Source organism: Calonectris borealis, chromosome W (assembly GCF_964195595.1).
Source record: "Calonectris borealis chromosome W, bCalBor7.hap1.2, whole genome shotgun sequence".
Taxonomy (NCBI): Eukaryota; Metazoa; Chordata; class Aves; order Procellariiformes; family Procellariidae; genus Calonectris; species Calonectris borealis.
The window spans coordinates 9872404-9887457 of record NC_134351.1 but is presented as its reverse complement, the minus strand read 5'-3'; the positions used below and the strand labels follow the sequence as shown (position 1 = coordinate 9887457).

At 38.9% G+C, this 15054-nt stretch overlaps 1 protein-coding gene across 2 annotated transcripts in view; it reads left to right on the top strand.

Annotated features, from left to right (window-relative positions):
• LOC142074817 (protein hinderin-like) overlaps positions 1 to 15054 on the top strand; it is a 172752-nt gene that overhangs the window by 135613 nt on the left and 22085 nt on the right. The window contains exons 8-9 of one of the 2 annotated variants that reach the window (XM_075135696.1): positions 1549 to 1733; positions 8690 to 8798. In XM_075135696.1, coding sequence (XP_074991797.1) covers positions 1549 to 1733; positions 8690 to 8798 — 294 coding nt within the window. Of the gene's footprint in view, positions 1 to 1548; positions 1734 to 8689; positions 8803 to 15054 lie in introns of those variants that run through there. The other variant, XM_075135695.1, reaches the window with a different exon arrangement.

Here is a 15054-nt window from a genome sequence, read left to right as displayed (position 1 = left end):
GTTTTATCCAACATTTCAGCCAGTTATGACAGGTCATAAGCCATTATAAAATGTTCTGCGTTAATAACACAGGAGTAATACTAATTGTCCAACAGGCGCAGTGGGCCCTATTAAACAATGGCTTATACAGCACATTGATTTGAAACTTTTAATTTAGCTATCATTTTCTGATGGGAACATCAGATATCTGCTTTTTCCTCAGATGTACAGTAACTTCAGTAATGTAAGCTTTGAGGAAAAGATTCTTGTGAATCAACCTCTGCAAAGCTGTATCCCAAATAATAAAAGCTCAGTGGCAGTCTTTGGGTTGCCCATGTGAAATTGGTGCTTAAACACAAAAAAGATTTGTTTAATCTTCTGTTAACTTAGGGAAGCTGTATGTCACTCCCATGATTGCAAGTAGAGCAGTATAATCTTGGGATGAATTGTATTCCTTCATGTGGATAATCCAGAGATTTTTTTTTTTAATGTTTTTAATTGCTTTTTATAACGGTAACAGGGCTAATGACATATACATGTTGGGAATCCTCATTTAAAGCAGTAGTTGTTTCCCAGAGAGCAGAATTTGAAAGCAGTTGGTTGTCTTTACTGAGAGAAAGATGGGTCTCCGTAGCCTCCTGTTTTCCCCAAAATGTTTTATGGTTGCCTGTGTCTGCAGAGACTGATGTCATGGTTGGTCCACATCACCAAATTTGCCTCCTGGCTCTATCCGTCTGGTGTTTACGATCTTGCGCTGAAGTTCATCTTGAACCGTAATGGTTCTGGTTAGTTTTCTCTTTTCTTACTCTACTCAAATTGTTGCACTTGCTGCACCAGATACTCTCCCACCAGTTTGCTCATACATTCTGTATCTTGCTTACAAGTACCTCTGTTCATTCATTTCACCTCTTTTTGTCTCATCTCCTGTCATCCCTTTTCTTCTTGAATCAATGTATCACCATCCCTGGAGGTATTTAAAAGACGTGTAGATGTGGTGCTTAGGGACATGGTTTAGTGGTGGATTTGGCAGTGTTAGGTTAACGGTTGGACTCGATCATGTTAAAGGTCCTTTCCAACCAAAATGATTCTATGATTCTGTCATCTGCTTCCCTTTTGCAAACCATAACTACAGTTTTCTCTTTACATAATCTTCTCTGTTTCCCTTTTATCCTAGCAAAGTGAGCATTTTTTTAATTACTCTTTCTTCCCACCTTGCTCCACTGTGCTGGACAAAGTACTTGGTGTATCTTCATCCCACTTGTCCTGTCCTAACCACCCAGGAAATCCAGGACCTAATGCTTTAGGGAATGTGCCAAATGCCACAAAACTCCAAATATAATTGTCAGAGTGCTGCCAGCTGCTGATAACCAAAAACTCCTGCTAAAGTAGGTTGGTAACTCTTCAATCCTTAGACATCCTGCTTTCAGACATTGGAAATGGATTCAACAAGAGCTCAACCAGCAGCATGACGGTTACGCTTCTGGAGAGTAAAAGTGGGGGAGAGGGCTGGGTGCAGTGTTAAAAGGGCTGAATGCATCATGTAATAGCGTGATCTTTCTTTCCTTCCAGTGTACCGGCGTTGAAACGTGAAGATTATTTTCTGAGGACACCTCCAGTGAGCAAAACCTCCAGAACACCAGGGAGCAGCGGTGGGAGCAGTTCGGGGAAGAAAATGGTTGGTTTTGGTGCAAACATGGAAGATAGGCAAGCCCTTCTGATGCAAACCAAGAGGGAAGGCACCAAGTCAAGGAAAGGTAAGGGGAAGCATGCTGTATTGCAGGGCCATGAGTGTGCTGAAGGCGTTTACAAACTGTATATATGTGTTCAAGAGCGTATCAGTAAAATGCACAATTAGAGGGAGAGGATTGCAAGTTGCTTAAAACAACCCAAGAGAAGGTAGCTACATTTAAAGTAATAAAAAGTGTAGAAAGCCTTGTAAATAACAAGTGATCTTCTTGGCTGGTGTTCCTGATGGAAGGGAAAAAATAGCCCTTTAATCTCAAAAAGCTACTTCTACAATTCTTTTTCCTTTCCCAGCAAGCAGAGAGAATAAGTGCAGTGGGACTTGCTCTCAAAATGTAATCTTCTTCACATTCTTTTCCTCCCCAAGTAATGGCTCCACCATCACAACCCGATATTTTGCCCCACAGGGATGTCTGTATGGCTAGAATCTATCCTGCTCTTAGCTTAGTACCTTCACTTAAGGAGCAGAGAAGCAGTCTTTCTTAGGAAGAGAAAGGGTTGGGAACAAAAGCAGCTTGGATGTTTCACTGCCGAGCCTTGAACATAATCCTTGGTTCAATTATGAGCTAGCTTTTTTTTTTTTCTTTTAACTTGTCAGCCAGTTTGCCGTATATGTCAGCATAAAAATAAAGAAAATGGCAAAATGAGAAGAAATGTGGTGCAGTTCTCAAAGGAACAAATAACTTGTGTTATTGGTTAAGACCGTACCAACATTAAAAAGCAGTCCCTGTGAAGAAACTTTCAAAAGGGTATCATCAGCCTGGACCCAAACAGTGGCTGAGGTTAATCTCTTCCAAGGCACAGCTACAAAAGTTGGAAGCCTGTAAAGGGCTTGTGTCCAAAAAAATCAATTTCTAATTTGAAACAAAATCATTTTTGACTAACAGGGGTTCAGGACCCATTACTTTTGCTGTATAGTCTGCTGACATTTCACACTTTCTGTTGTGCACAATGAATCCTAATAGTCATTTTATAACATTGCTACACCAATCAATTTAAGCAAGAGAAAGTCGTTACAATTCTGCAAAGTTTCAGGGGCAATTTTCACTGATGGTTTTCTTTTATGTTTTTTTCAGCTATCATTATTTTTTTCTTCTCTTTTCCTCTTCCTTCTCCCTCCTCCTTCTCAATACTGTAGTGATGAAATTGAGATTTTTCACAGTTGGGTGATGGGTTTTGTTCCGTGGATAGGGATAGTCCCCAAAAAGTAATTTATTTTCCATAGATTCGGGGAAAAAAATCCAACCTTGCCTCTTCTTCATTCATTCATTTCGTTTTGTGGTACTTAGGAGAAGTTACAAGCTGCCCCTGGCTATCGCACATAGCAACTGAGCTGCACCTAATGCCGATTTAGTGACATAGTGGTCAGCATAGTGTCTGAAGATGGTGGGTGTCTTTCGTAAACACTTACTGGGATTGCTAGCTTTGAAGGCGTAGAGCTGCATGGCAAAATTTAACTTATAAACATTGGCACTTGCTGTGATACCAGGTAAAGTTCAGAGAAATGCTTTCAAGCTGTGGAACAACTTCAGGTCTATTACCGATTTGAATGGCTTGTTTATCACAAGGCAAATTACCTAGCACTAATCACTGAAGTTGAAGTCTTCTGTATTTAGTACCTTTTTAATTGGCTTCCCTCTGTTATATGTTTGGACTCCTTTAACAAGCATACACACATAATTGTAAAGTGTTTTTTCCATCTTTGGGGATCACCAGGGCACAATGTCAAGTTTCTTAATTCTAGTTAGCTCCGGACTTAGCTGTCTCTGTCCTTGCTTCTGCTGGATCTTCCCATCTGACCTGGGATTTCTGCTTCAGAATTTTTTTTTTTGTTAGGAAGTAATTATGTTGCATCTTGCAAAAATAAAACTAGGGATGCTAACATTGTTTTCTGTGGTGAAATTTATAAAAATATGGTCTTTGCCTTACTGCGTCAGAGTGCTGAGCCAGCAAGCCTGGGGGTCTGTCTCGGGCAGTGTTCAGTACCTGTTGTGTCAATACGAAGTGATCCCTCTACTGCAGTGCATTTACTTGAGCTCTAGCTAAGCCATGCGATGTGGGAAAGGGGAATGAAGTCAACAAGATGACATCTTGAGGCATGAAACTTGATGTTATTTAGCCACAGACCTTAAGGTGGCCTTTTGGTTAGAAAACAGATACTATGTACAGAAACATGTCCACTGAAAACTTCTTGACGGTCAGATGTTAACCTATTGCTACAGAGGCTTATTTTTCTCATGCTTTGATCTGTCCTGTCTATTTAAATTGTATGTTCTTCAGGGTGGGGACTGCATCCAAGCACACGTTAATGCAGTGCCAGTGCTGATGTGGGCCTTTGGGCTCCCTGTACCACTGGGAACAGTGGGTGCATCGGGGGGACAGTGTCCCTCCACAGCAACACAGGCAGTTGTACCAGATTTTGGCAGTCTTGTTCAACTACCTTTGTCATTTTAGTGTTTTGGTTTGGTTTTTGTTTTTTGTTTGGTTTTTTTGTTTTTTTTTGAGAAGATTAAATGATTAATCAGGAAACCATTCTCATGCTGGAATGGTGGAAGGCTTTACTGCCCACAGGACTGCTCAATTACTGTGAGTGCAGTGAGTGTGGAAAGGGTGATTTCCTAATAAACCCACTTTTCCTTTCCCCCTGCAGATGTGTAGTAATGGGGAGAAGAGCATTGTTAACCTGGTCCCATCACCTCATGGAGTGAAAGGGGCATTGTTGCTTTTTGTCTCCTATTTCTGTTTGCTCCTTAATTTTTATTCCTGTGTTTTAGCAGGCGTTTGTGTCTTGTAGCCAAACTTTTTTAGTTTTACCAGCAAAACTTTAAGCAGACAAAGCAATCCTCAAGTCTTAGATCTTTTCAGCAGTAAATTGTTTTTATTGGTGTCACCAGCAGCTATGTCAATTTGTACTAAAATCTAACAACTTGTCTAGTTAAAAAGCACTGGAGTACAGAAATGTGTGTTTCTCTTCCTTTCTGCCCTGGAAAATTTTGCTTTTGGGCTGGGAAACTTAACTAGGTTCTATCCATTGCATTCCGCAATATTGGGCACTTTACTTCTCAACATTTCCATTTAAAGTCTTCCTCTTCACACCCTTCCTGAAATATCTCTGCATTGAAACAAAGAACGAACTATTTTTCCCTTTGTCTCTCTTTGGGGGACATAGCATCTGCAAGATATTGTATAGCATGCATAGCTTTCCTTTCCATACGTAAAAGAAAAAGCTAGAGAAGGAAAATTATTTTAGCTCATAGCATCTGTACTTTTCCAGGGGCTGATTTTTCTGTATAGTGTTTGTTTTTCAGTAGGTTTTCTAATGTAGCTTCTTAGGGATTCAGGATCTGGAACTTCTTCCCTTGAGGGAAGACTCTTCCCTACAATCGAATAGAGCAATTAGTTAATATTAGTGAAGCACTTTGAAGATGTGAAGTACTATATAAATGTTAAGTATTATGAATATTAGTGTTCTTCAATTCATAGAGATTTCTTTCATGATTATCAACTTAGATTTCCCTTTACGTACTTTCATCCCATTACTGCTTGAACCGGCTTCAACTGTATTTCTTCATTCTTAGTGTTTACACTTTCAAAATGTAGACTGCTGTATTTCCCCATTTTCTTCATGTTTTAGTTGTCTGTTTCTCAAGCAGAAATATACAGCTATTTGAATTTTCTCAAATGAGTCTTTAATCTACTTTAAATCATTCTTATACCAAGTTAATCAAATTGAAAATAGTATTCTTAACATTACCATTTAGAAGACATCTGTAATTGCTTTGGGTAGCTTGCCTTGCAAGCTTATGTCTAGTTTGTTTTTTTGCTATTCTTTGCTGCTCCATGTTCTCTCCATTGGTGTCAGGATTTAGATTATCACACCATATATAAGCTTTTTTTTTTTCTTCAAGGGTGAATGTGTCTATTCTTTTTCCATGTTTCTTGCTTCTCTAGATCATCTGCAAGGTCTCCAGTCTCATACTGTCTTCCAACACCTGCAAATCTAATTAATTTGCTGTCATTTGTATCACCCCAGTTCTCTATGACTTTTCATAAATAATTACCAGTCACTTCATAAATTCATTAACTAATTCCCTTTAGCCCTGAAATATATATCCTTCAGACTAAAGAATTTGTATCTTTTTTTTCCCCCCTGATAATTTCTTTTCATCAGCTTTATATAGGCAGGTAGTATACATCAACATGGTCTTCATTATCTCCGACTTGCCAATATTCCTTTTCTTTATTTTTTCTCATAGTATATTTTAAAATTATTAGTAGCTTGGCCATTTTAGGATCATTATTAATGTAATCTTCTTCGTATATTCATAGACCTGCTTGCTTTTTGGTGTTTCTTTTCCCTCAGCCGACTTGCATGCCTTTTTCAAGATGTATTTTTAAATGTTTTTTTGTTTAGATATGCACTTATTCAGGATTTCTTGCTACCTCCTGTTTTATGTCTGAGCAGCCTAACAGCCTCAGTATATTCCTACTTAGTTCCTTTTCTTGTTTTCCATTTCTAGCCCTGGTAATATTTTCAAACTTGGGTCTTTGAACAGTCCCCTTGAGGCTGTATCGGCCACTTCCGAGTACATATATTTTCTTTTTCGAGGAATACATCTACTTTGCTGTGAATGTAGTATGTTGACAGTGTGCAAGCCTTTTCTCTTATTAGGAATTGAATATATTCTCCCATGCTCACCAGGTTTTTATTACTTTGGTATTAGTTTCTTAAAATCCAGCTGCCTCATTCCCCTGTCACGTGCAATGATTTCTGAATATCTCTTACCTGATCATAAAGCCAAAAGTTTAAGCAAGAGGCTTCCAGTCTTTATATGCATACCCACTCTTGTCATCATGGATTGGCACACTATCAAGTTACCAGGGACACACAATCCCCATGATATTTCTAAGAGTTCCTTCACTGATAATTAATTCTTTGTTAAGCGAGATTTTTTCACTGCATGGTACTGAAGCACAATGCATTATAGCAGGAGGATAAGAACCCATTTTTTTTCTGTTAGCCTCCCTAGAATACACCTTAAAACATGTGGTTTTACTATACTTATGTATTTGTATACATCTTAAATCAATGCAGTATTTTAAATAATCTTAATCCCTTGGACATCTGTAAATTTTGCGCTGAAGCTGGAGTTACAACCATGTTGTGTTGCTTCATGTTTCAGCACGGATGGTAGATAATGTTGCTGTTCACAGAGCTGAGAAATATTTAGGCATGACAGAATTACTTAAAGACCTAAACACTGATTTGACTTTAATTTTTGCTGAGACTTGTAGTTTTCCCTATACTTACTGTTTAGTTAAGTGATGTTGGTTGGACAGAGCTAATTAGGCTAGATTAAAAAAGCCCAAACCCACAGGCTTTTGTGTAGTAGATCAGATTACTCCTAATTTGCCTATTCCACTTACCTCTGACTGCCTGTATGCAAGTTGTCTAACTAAATCCTACCTATAAATGCCAGTTCTCAGGTGGGTGGGTGAAAGGTGGAAGATCGGTGGAAAATTGGCTGGACCACCAGTCTCAAAGAGTTGTCATCAGTCCAGCTGACAGCCAGTTGCTAGTGGTTAACTGCTTAACATTAACGACCTTAATGTTAATGTTGGGACAGCGGGACAGGATGCACCTTCAGCAAGTTTGCAGACGACACCAACTGGGGAAGCGGTCAATATGCTGGAGGGTAGGGCCCGGTATTCAAGGGACCTTAACAGGCTGGGAAAATGGTTTGACAGAAACCTGTTTAGGTTTCATCAAAGGGAAGTGCCAGTTCCTTCAACTGGATTGGACCGAGCTCATATAATAGGACCAACTGGGTGCTGAGAACCTAGAAAGCATTTTTGCCAGAAAAGAACTGAGTGTCCTGCTGAACAGCAAGTCAACCACCAGTCAGCAGTGTGCCTGTGTGATGGAGTAATCAAACCTCATACTGGGCCATATTGTGGTCATCAGGCTGATGAAGTGACACTTCCCCTCTGATCAACTCTGGTGAGACTGTATCTGTAGAGTGCTATGTCCAGTTTGGGGCTCCACAGTGCAAGGAGAACATTGACAAACTGTAAGGAGTCTAGCAGAGGCAACCAGGACAGTCAGGGGGCTGGAGCGTATGACCTACTGGGAGAGGCTGAGAAAGCTGTGTGTGTTCAGCATCATCTCAAGAAGAGATAATTCAGCACAGATCTTCCTGCTTTCTTCAGCTACTGAAGGAGAGGGTGTAGAGCAGAGGGAATGAGACTGTTCTTGGAACTCATCAGCGACAGAGCAAGAGACAACGGGAAAAAGTTACAATTCAGGAAATTCTGATTAGCTATACAGAAAACATTTTTCACTGTGAGGGTGGTCAAACACTGGAACCAGAGAAGTTGCCCCGAGAGGTTCGTTCACTATCAGTGGAGACATTCAAAACCTAAGTGGACAAGTGCCTTAGACTTGAATTTGTTGGCCCTACTTTGAATGGAGGATTGGACTACACGACCTCCAGACTTCGCCTTTCAATGTAGATTGTTTTGTAATTCAAGAGTTATTGGGAGGCGGAAGGAAGGAGTGGACTAACAGTTCTATTTTATTGAAAGCAAAATACTGTTATAGTGATATTTGCTGGGAAAACTAACATCTTGTAGCATGTCATGAGAACTGCATCTGTGCAGTTGTGTGAAACAAGCTGAATCCTATAAGAAATGATAACAGTGCAAGTCTGTCAAACTTTGGGCAGTAAGATGGAAGCTGTAGAGTGTGACTTATTCTACAGATTTGATTCTACGTGATTCTGAAATGCATGCTATGCACAGTACTGTCAACTGATGAGTTCTTTGATTGCCATTTCACTGTATATATGGCACTCCAAAAATGTTGCAACTTTTAGTCCCAGTGTTCTGTAATAATGCAGAATCACAAAACATCTGTCCAGAATTTACTAGACTCTGATGTCTGGCTTGTCTTCACTTCATTCCACAGGGACAACTTCAGGACCTAGGAAGGATGCAGCCACATCTCCTGTGCTGATAGGCAGCAGCAAAGAGCTTGCAACCACAGCAACATCACTAGTCCAACATGACACTTCACGGTAAGTCGCTGGGTAATCTCTGGTTGAACATTCCACAAACACAACCATCAAATTCTTCTAGATGCAGGGAAGTGGCTGAATTTCTATGATATTTCATGTTAGCACGAGCTGGATAATATAAACTAAAAACTGCTGTATCCTTTTGACATTTATAGTAAGCCTTAAATTGCTTGTTAGAATAAGAAAAGCAGGAATATGCCAAGTTCTAACATTTTAATTTTACTTAGATTTTGAACAGAAAGTATTTTATGTTCCAAGTCCTGACACATTAAATACATTTGTAAATAATTTGAATGGATGGTGTTAACCCCTGTTAGGTTTGAAATCCACTTGAAGATTTTAATCCCCCTGTATTCGCTCCCCCCCGCAATATTGTATCAAATGGCATTTCTTTTAAAATGTTTTGTACCGGAGTTATTTTATGTTTAATGACAAGCAACAAAATCACATTAAGTCAGCAATTCCTGATTATACTATATATCTGCACTAAATGCACTGGAAAAGCAGCATTATCACTTCTGCTCCAATGACGAAACAGAAAGCAGCATTGTTGTTAGACTTGTAAGTCTAAAAACAACTTGCCTTCTTTAGGCAGGATTACAATTCCAGCAGTAAGAAAACCAGCATGCAATCCTTGCCTTTCTTTATCATATCCCACATTTTCTCATAATAAAATCTTTAGTTAAGCAACAAAGTAAATGCAGATTAAAGTATGAATTTGCTGTATTTTACACCGCTAGTGAGATGACTTTGTGCAGTGGGATGACAAGAATGTACGACCGTTCATAAGAAGAGTTAAATGTTTCTTGGAGAACGAGAGGGCTTGAGTCAGATTTAATCTTCTCTTGGCCCAGTGGACTAGGAAAATGTATGCTTGATATCATCCGTGTATTCTTGGCAGCAGCTGGCAGTTTGTTTCTATCTTCTGAGAGAACTTGCGATATATAATAGGTGAAAAACCACTATCAATATTGACAAATTTGTACTTACTTGCTATGGAAACACTTTTTTTTTTTTCTTCTGAAGCAAGGGATGATAATTCTGGGAGGATTTAAGAACTGAGATAGATTGGGCTTTGTTTCCCACAAGTAACTGTATGTTTAAACAAACAAACCACAAGATTGCCTAAGCATTTCTCTTAGAAGCACGGGTTACCTTTGCAAGCTGCTAATATCAGATAAAGAGTGTGTAAAGATACTGCTTGATACGGTCTAATAGTGATAAGTTGAGATTCAATTCAAGCACTGAGGAGTAGATATAATTATTCACATCACACAACAACTGCTCAGAAAAAGGAATTTTATTCAAGAGGATTGATGGTCCATTCTTTTCCACAGAGGGGAGTAAAATATTTGTTGAAATATGCTGTTAGAAATCATATCAGATAAAGTGATCAGTAAAAGGAGTCTGATTAGCTGTCATCCTTAAAGGTTTATTTTACTAGTTGATGACAAATTTTGAAAAATCCTGTATTTCTGGGGTGCTTTCTTTCTCTCCGTTGGTGCTGTAAGTATAATTGACCAGTTTAAGCAGCCATGTTGTGCTTTCCCCCTTACTCATGGCCTTCTCTAATTGAAAATGGTAAATGGACAAGTATTTCTGCGGAGACCTAAAGCTGATCCTATCCTTCATCAAAAAACCTGCTTGGGCAGCAGGTCAGTCTCAATTTATCACTGAATGGTTATAAGCTTAGACTGCAGGTTTAACTAACTAAATTAATCAATATTGAGAATTATTGCTGCTTTTGTGGCACTAAAGTTAGGGTTTGTCAGCATGTTCGTTATAATCTGTGATTTGGGGGGGTTAACAGCTTAACCACAACAGTTGGCGCGGGCCTGAAACTTGCAGCACAAAGCCCTAGCCTAAGAGCAAATTTATTTATTCGGCAGTACGTGTAAACCTAATTACTTTTGACTATTTAAATTTATAGGACTAGATTCAACTCATGTTTGTGCCAGCTTTAACTAGCACAAACCCTGGCACCCGGCAGTAGCAGCAATGGAAAACCTGCCAGGGAGAAGGTGTTGGAAAGCGACAGAAGGTCCCTGCCAGCGCGAGGCATCGGGGTGCTAGCGCAGCTTCTGGGGAGGGCTGGCTGGATAAGCAGGCATGGCAGGTAGAAGATGCGTTGGCTTGATAGCCTGTCTTGGCAGGGCTCAACCGGAGGCTTCAGTGTGTTACAGCTACCTCCTGCTTGAGGAAGAATCGCTGCAGTGCTACTTTCTTCTCTCTCTTGGAATGAATCATGTCTGGGACAAGAAATAAGCTTCCCTAGAAGGTAAAGGTGTGTGCTTTGAGAGCCTTAGTGCTAGACCTGTAGAAGGAGCAGACTTGCAGAATGGATGTGCACAAGGTGGTTTCAGTGATGTCTCTGAAAGAAAAATAGCATTTCTTTATCTGGCATCCTGAGTTGGCCTAATAGTGGATTTGTTTGCCCATCATGCTTCTATGCATGCCGTCGCCGCTTTTCGTAATACAGCCTTGCATGTTTGGTTATCCAGTGTTCTTAAGCCAAGTGTCTACACCTGCATGAGCCCCCTTGAAATTATGTTCACAGCAGGTCTGGGAAGCTTTTCTACTCCATGTGCTTATTTATCTAGACCAGAGCCGATATATTTGGAAAAAAAAATCACAGGCAAGGTTGGGGCTGGGCAAATTTCGAAGAGTAAGTTTGTTCCTTACCCCTAAAGCATAGTTCCTCTGACGATCTTAAAGATTACCTTTGTGGTGACCAGGGACATCTTTTTCATAACTGTTGTTTGCCTAGAAGAAAGACTGGGTTTTGGCTGTGAGCTGGAAGGGAGCTGGAAAGGGGAGGTAGTGGCATTTGTATGCTTTCATTTAGTAATGAAGAAGTTTTTAAATAAACTAGATCTTACCTTAGGTATAGTCAGGTACTGATTTCAGCAAAACAAGTGTTGTGTTGCAAAACAGGAGTGAAACTGCTCTAAATCAAACTATTAAGCTGCTATTTAAAAAAAAAAAAAATTGTTGTAAATTGTGCCTTGTGAAAGACCATTTAATTTGATTACAGCCCTGGTGCAATTGTCAGGCTCTCCCCACGCAGAAACAGTTGTAGTGTCGAGTTTGGCACAGTAAGTCCTATAACACTGCAGATAATCAAGCACTTAAAAAGACATAGGCAAAGGTTGTTCTGCTCACCATGGAAACAGATAATTCTCCTGTAACATTTTTCACTTTGGGCATCTAAGAAGTGAACTTAAGAACAGTTAGGTAAATTAAGGGATTGAGTGATAGTATGGAGTTTCAGCATTAAGCCTATGTTTTCTTGTTGTGGTTTTAAATCAGAGCTTTAATGCTAGCTGAATGCATTGTCTTGGAGTGAAGTTTCTTGTAGCCATTAAAATAAGTGATTTAGAAGTTCCTGCAATATGAATACTATATTCGAGCTATATTATTATCTGTTAGACTACAGTGGCCTGTTGGAGTTTTTATAAACAGATTGTATTGTGTAAATTTGTGTTTAGGGACATTTTAAAAACAAAACTATTTACTCAATTGCCCAGCACATCTCAGGTGAATGTGTATTCAGGGACTTTTAAGCAAATTAATATCTGATGTAAAATATAATGTGCAGAGTTGTGTACTTAATAATGCACACTGGAATAGTCTAGAGTAGATCTGTTATGCTGAGTGTTAGGAAATACGACAGTGATGAGATTTAAGCTTTTGCCTTACTTATGCGGTAGTTGCCTTTTAGATCTGTGCGTGTCGGATGCTTAAATAGGGTTCTGCTTTTAAGACGGTACTATGAAGTTCCTTCTCCTTTAGAGTCTAACCAAGCACCGCCAAAGAAATAGATTTTTTTTTTTTTTCCCCTTAGGATCAGACACCGTTCAAGATTCAAAAGGAGGACAAGGAGGAGAAAACTTTCATTCCAGATCTAACTTAGGAACATTTAAAGGATTAAAAGTGTGTTTGGAGTGGGGTGGTGGGTTAGGTGCTGGACGTGGTAGGAGACACAAGTTTTGCCTACTCCCTGAGAAAGCCAGCAGCACAAAAAGTCCAATATAGTTCCATATGCAAGTGATAAAACCAGACGTTGGCAAATTAATCTCTCTTATTCACAGTGTAGGTTGTTAATTGTTCTCTCTGCTGGCTGTCGATATAATGTGAAATTTTCATTCCCCATTCAAGATGGAAAAAGTTGTGGCTGAAAATGTTAACATTTGCATTTTTATTTGTTGATTTATTTAAAGGACAGCCTCTCTTACAGCAATCCATCACTCAGTGACACCCCAAATATGAATAATGTATTGTAGACTTGCGGTTACAATGTGTAATAAGTGCCAGAGACAGTAGAAGAATGTTAACTATGTTGCAAATGTAATATTTATCGACTCATAGTTTATTGCTTTCGAGGTTCAATAATACTGACCATAGGACATTAATATCACTTATCTTGATTTTAGTTGGGCACCTCTGTATGTAGAAATAACCCATCTATCTCATACTTACAAAATAAATGTGAATTTTACAGTGCTTTGTAAGAAGTGCATTGTAGGTTTCTTTGCTTAGTGCTCACAATTCTCCTTCTCTGCCTTCTCATTTACTTATATCTGACATTGATCCCACTCCAATTGCCTGACCCAGATGGTGAGCACCTCAGCACTCTTCTAGAGGCTTTATTTACTGGCTGCGTTATGATCTGTGCCTGTGATGGTGGTTGGACCAGGTCTGTCTTTCTGTTAAAGACCAGTATGAAAAGAGACTCTTAGATTTTTCTAGCGCTTCTGTCTGAAAAGACGATGGCTGAGAGGCTAAACCAGAGATAACTTCTCTTTTGGAAAGACACGCATAGCAAATCTGAATCATCTCTCTTTTAGAGGATCACGGGTATCAGAAATAGAAGTGTTTAATTAGGTCAACAGTTGTTATTATACACATGGCATTTATTTACAGAGAAATTTTTAATCAATGAATAGAAACACATTAGAGCAATTTTGGAAGATTAGGATTTAAAATTCAGTGTATTTGAGAACCAAAATTTTCTTGATAATCTGCATAAGAAGAAAATTTGCAGTAAGGCTATACTACAGTAGCAAATCAATCAGTAGTCATCATTCCTATCTTCCGTACTTGCTCCAGAGTTTTGCTTCAGAAACTGATACAGACTGGGCAAACGCTACTCCTTATCTACACTGTTCGGTTACGACCACTAAAAGCTTTGAAGTCTCAGGGCTGAAATGCAGATGTGAACCCAGGACTGGGATCAAAACCAAATTTAACAATGGGAGATTTCAAGCTTGTGTTGAAATCAGATTTCACCTGCGAAGCTGGCTCTTGGGAAACTTGGAATTGGGTTCAGCCATGAAAATGATAAGCCTTGATTATATTTTGTGTTGTAGACATCAAGTAAATTTTGAAATGACATTCTGTATTTACATCTGAGGTTATCAAATTTAACACATCATCAGCTTCTTTTTCTTTACCGTGTGTAACAGGAACACCTATTTGTGTCAAAGCAGCCTACCTAATAGCTGCTTTGCAATAACAGTTTTGGTGTGTCCATTGCTGACAATGAAAATCATATTGGGAAATTCTGACTTGCAGTGCAAAAGGATTAATGTTAATTAGCAACTGTTGGCTGTAATTGTCACCCTCATTAAAATGCAGAATTATGTATTTCTTAGTTATAAATAACCTTTCTAATTGTACTTGATGTATGCCAGTTTAATCAAAAAGTACACTTGCAAACACGCAGATATTTGCATTAATCTAGCACTGGATCTTTGAGTCTTTTTTTGATCGTCTTTTATTCCAAAGTTGACTAGTTGGGGGAGGTCTATTACAGCTACATATCCTTTACACATTTTTTTTATTCAGCTCTGGGGATCTGACAGGATTTTGTATTAAAATGAGGGGAAATGTCTTCTGGGAATGTTCAGTGCAACAGAAAACGTGTCAGTTTTGAAGTAGTTGGCAAGGTTTCCATCATTCAGTGGTATGACAATAACTTGATTGTAGTTTGAAAGTAATAATAAGCAAAAGAAAATAGACTACAAATCATATTATGAAGCTGACTTAACTCTTTATGTCTGCTTCTTACCATCATTTTCATTGTTATCTTAATTACTTTTTTTTGCATTTTTTTTTCCCCTCTGTGCTTTTGCAGGTTCTCAAATACCACGTTAAATTTTAAGTGAATGTTGGTTCGTTGGATGTGATTCCTGTTTGCACTTGTAATCACAACAGTGAAAACTTAATCTCAAAATATTTTTTTGAAAAAAATATT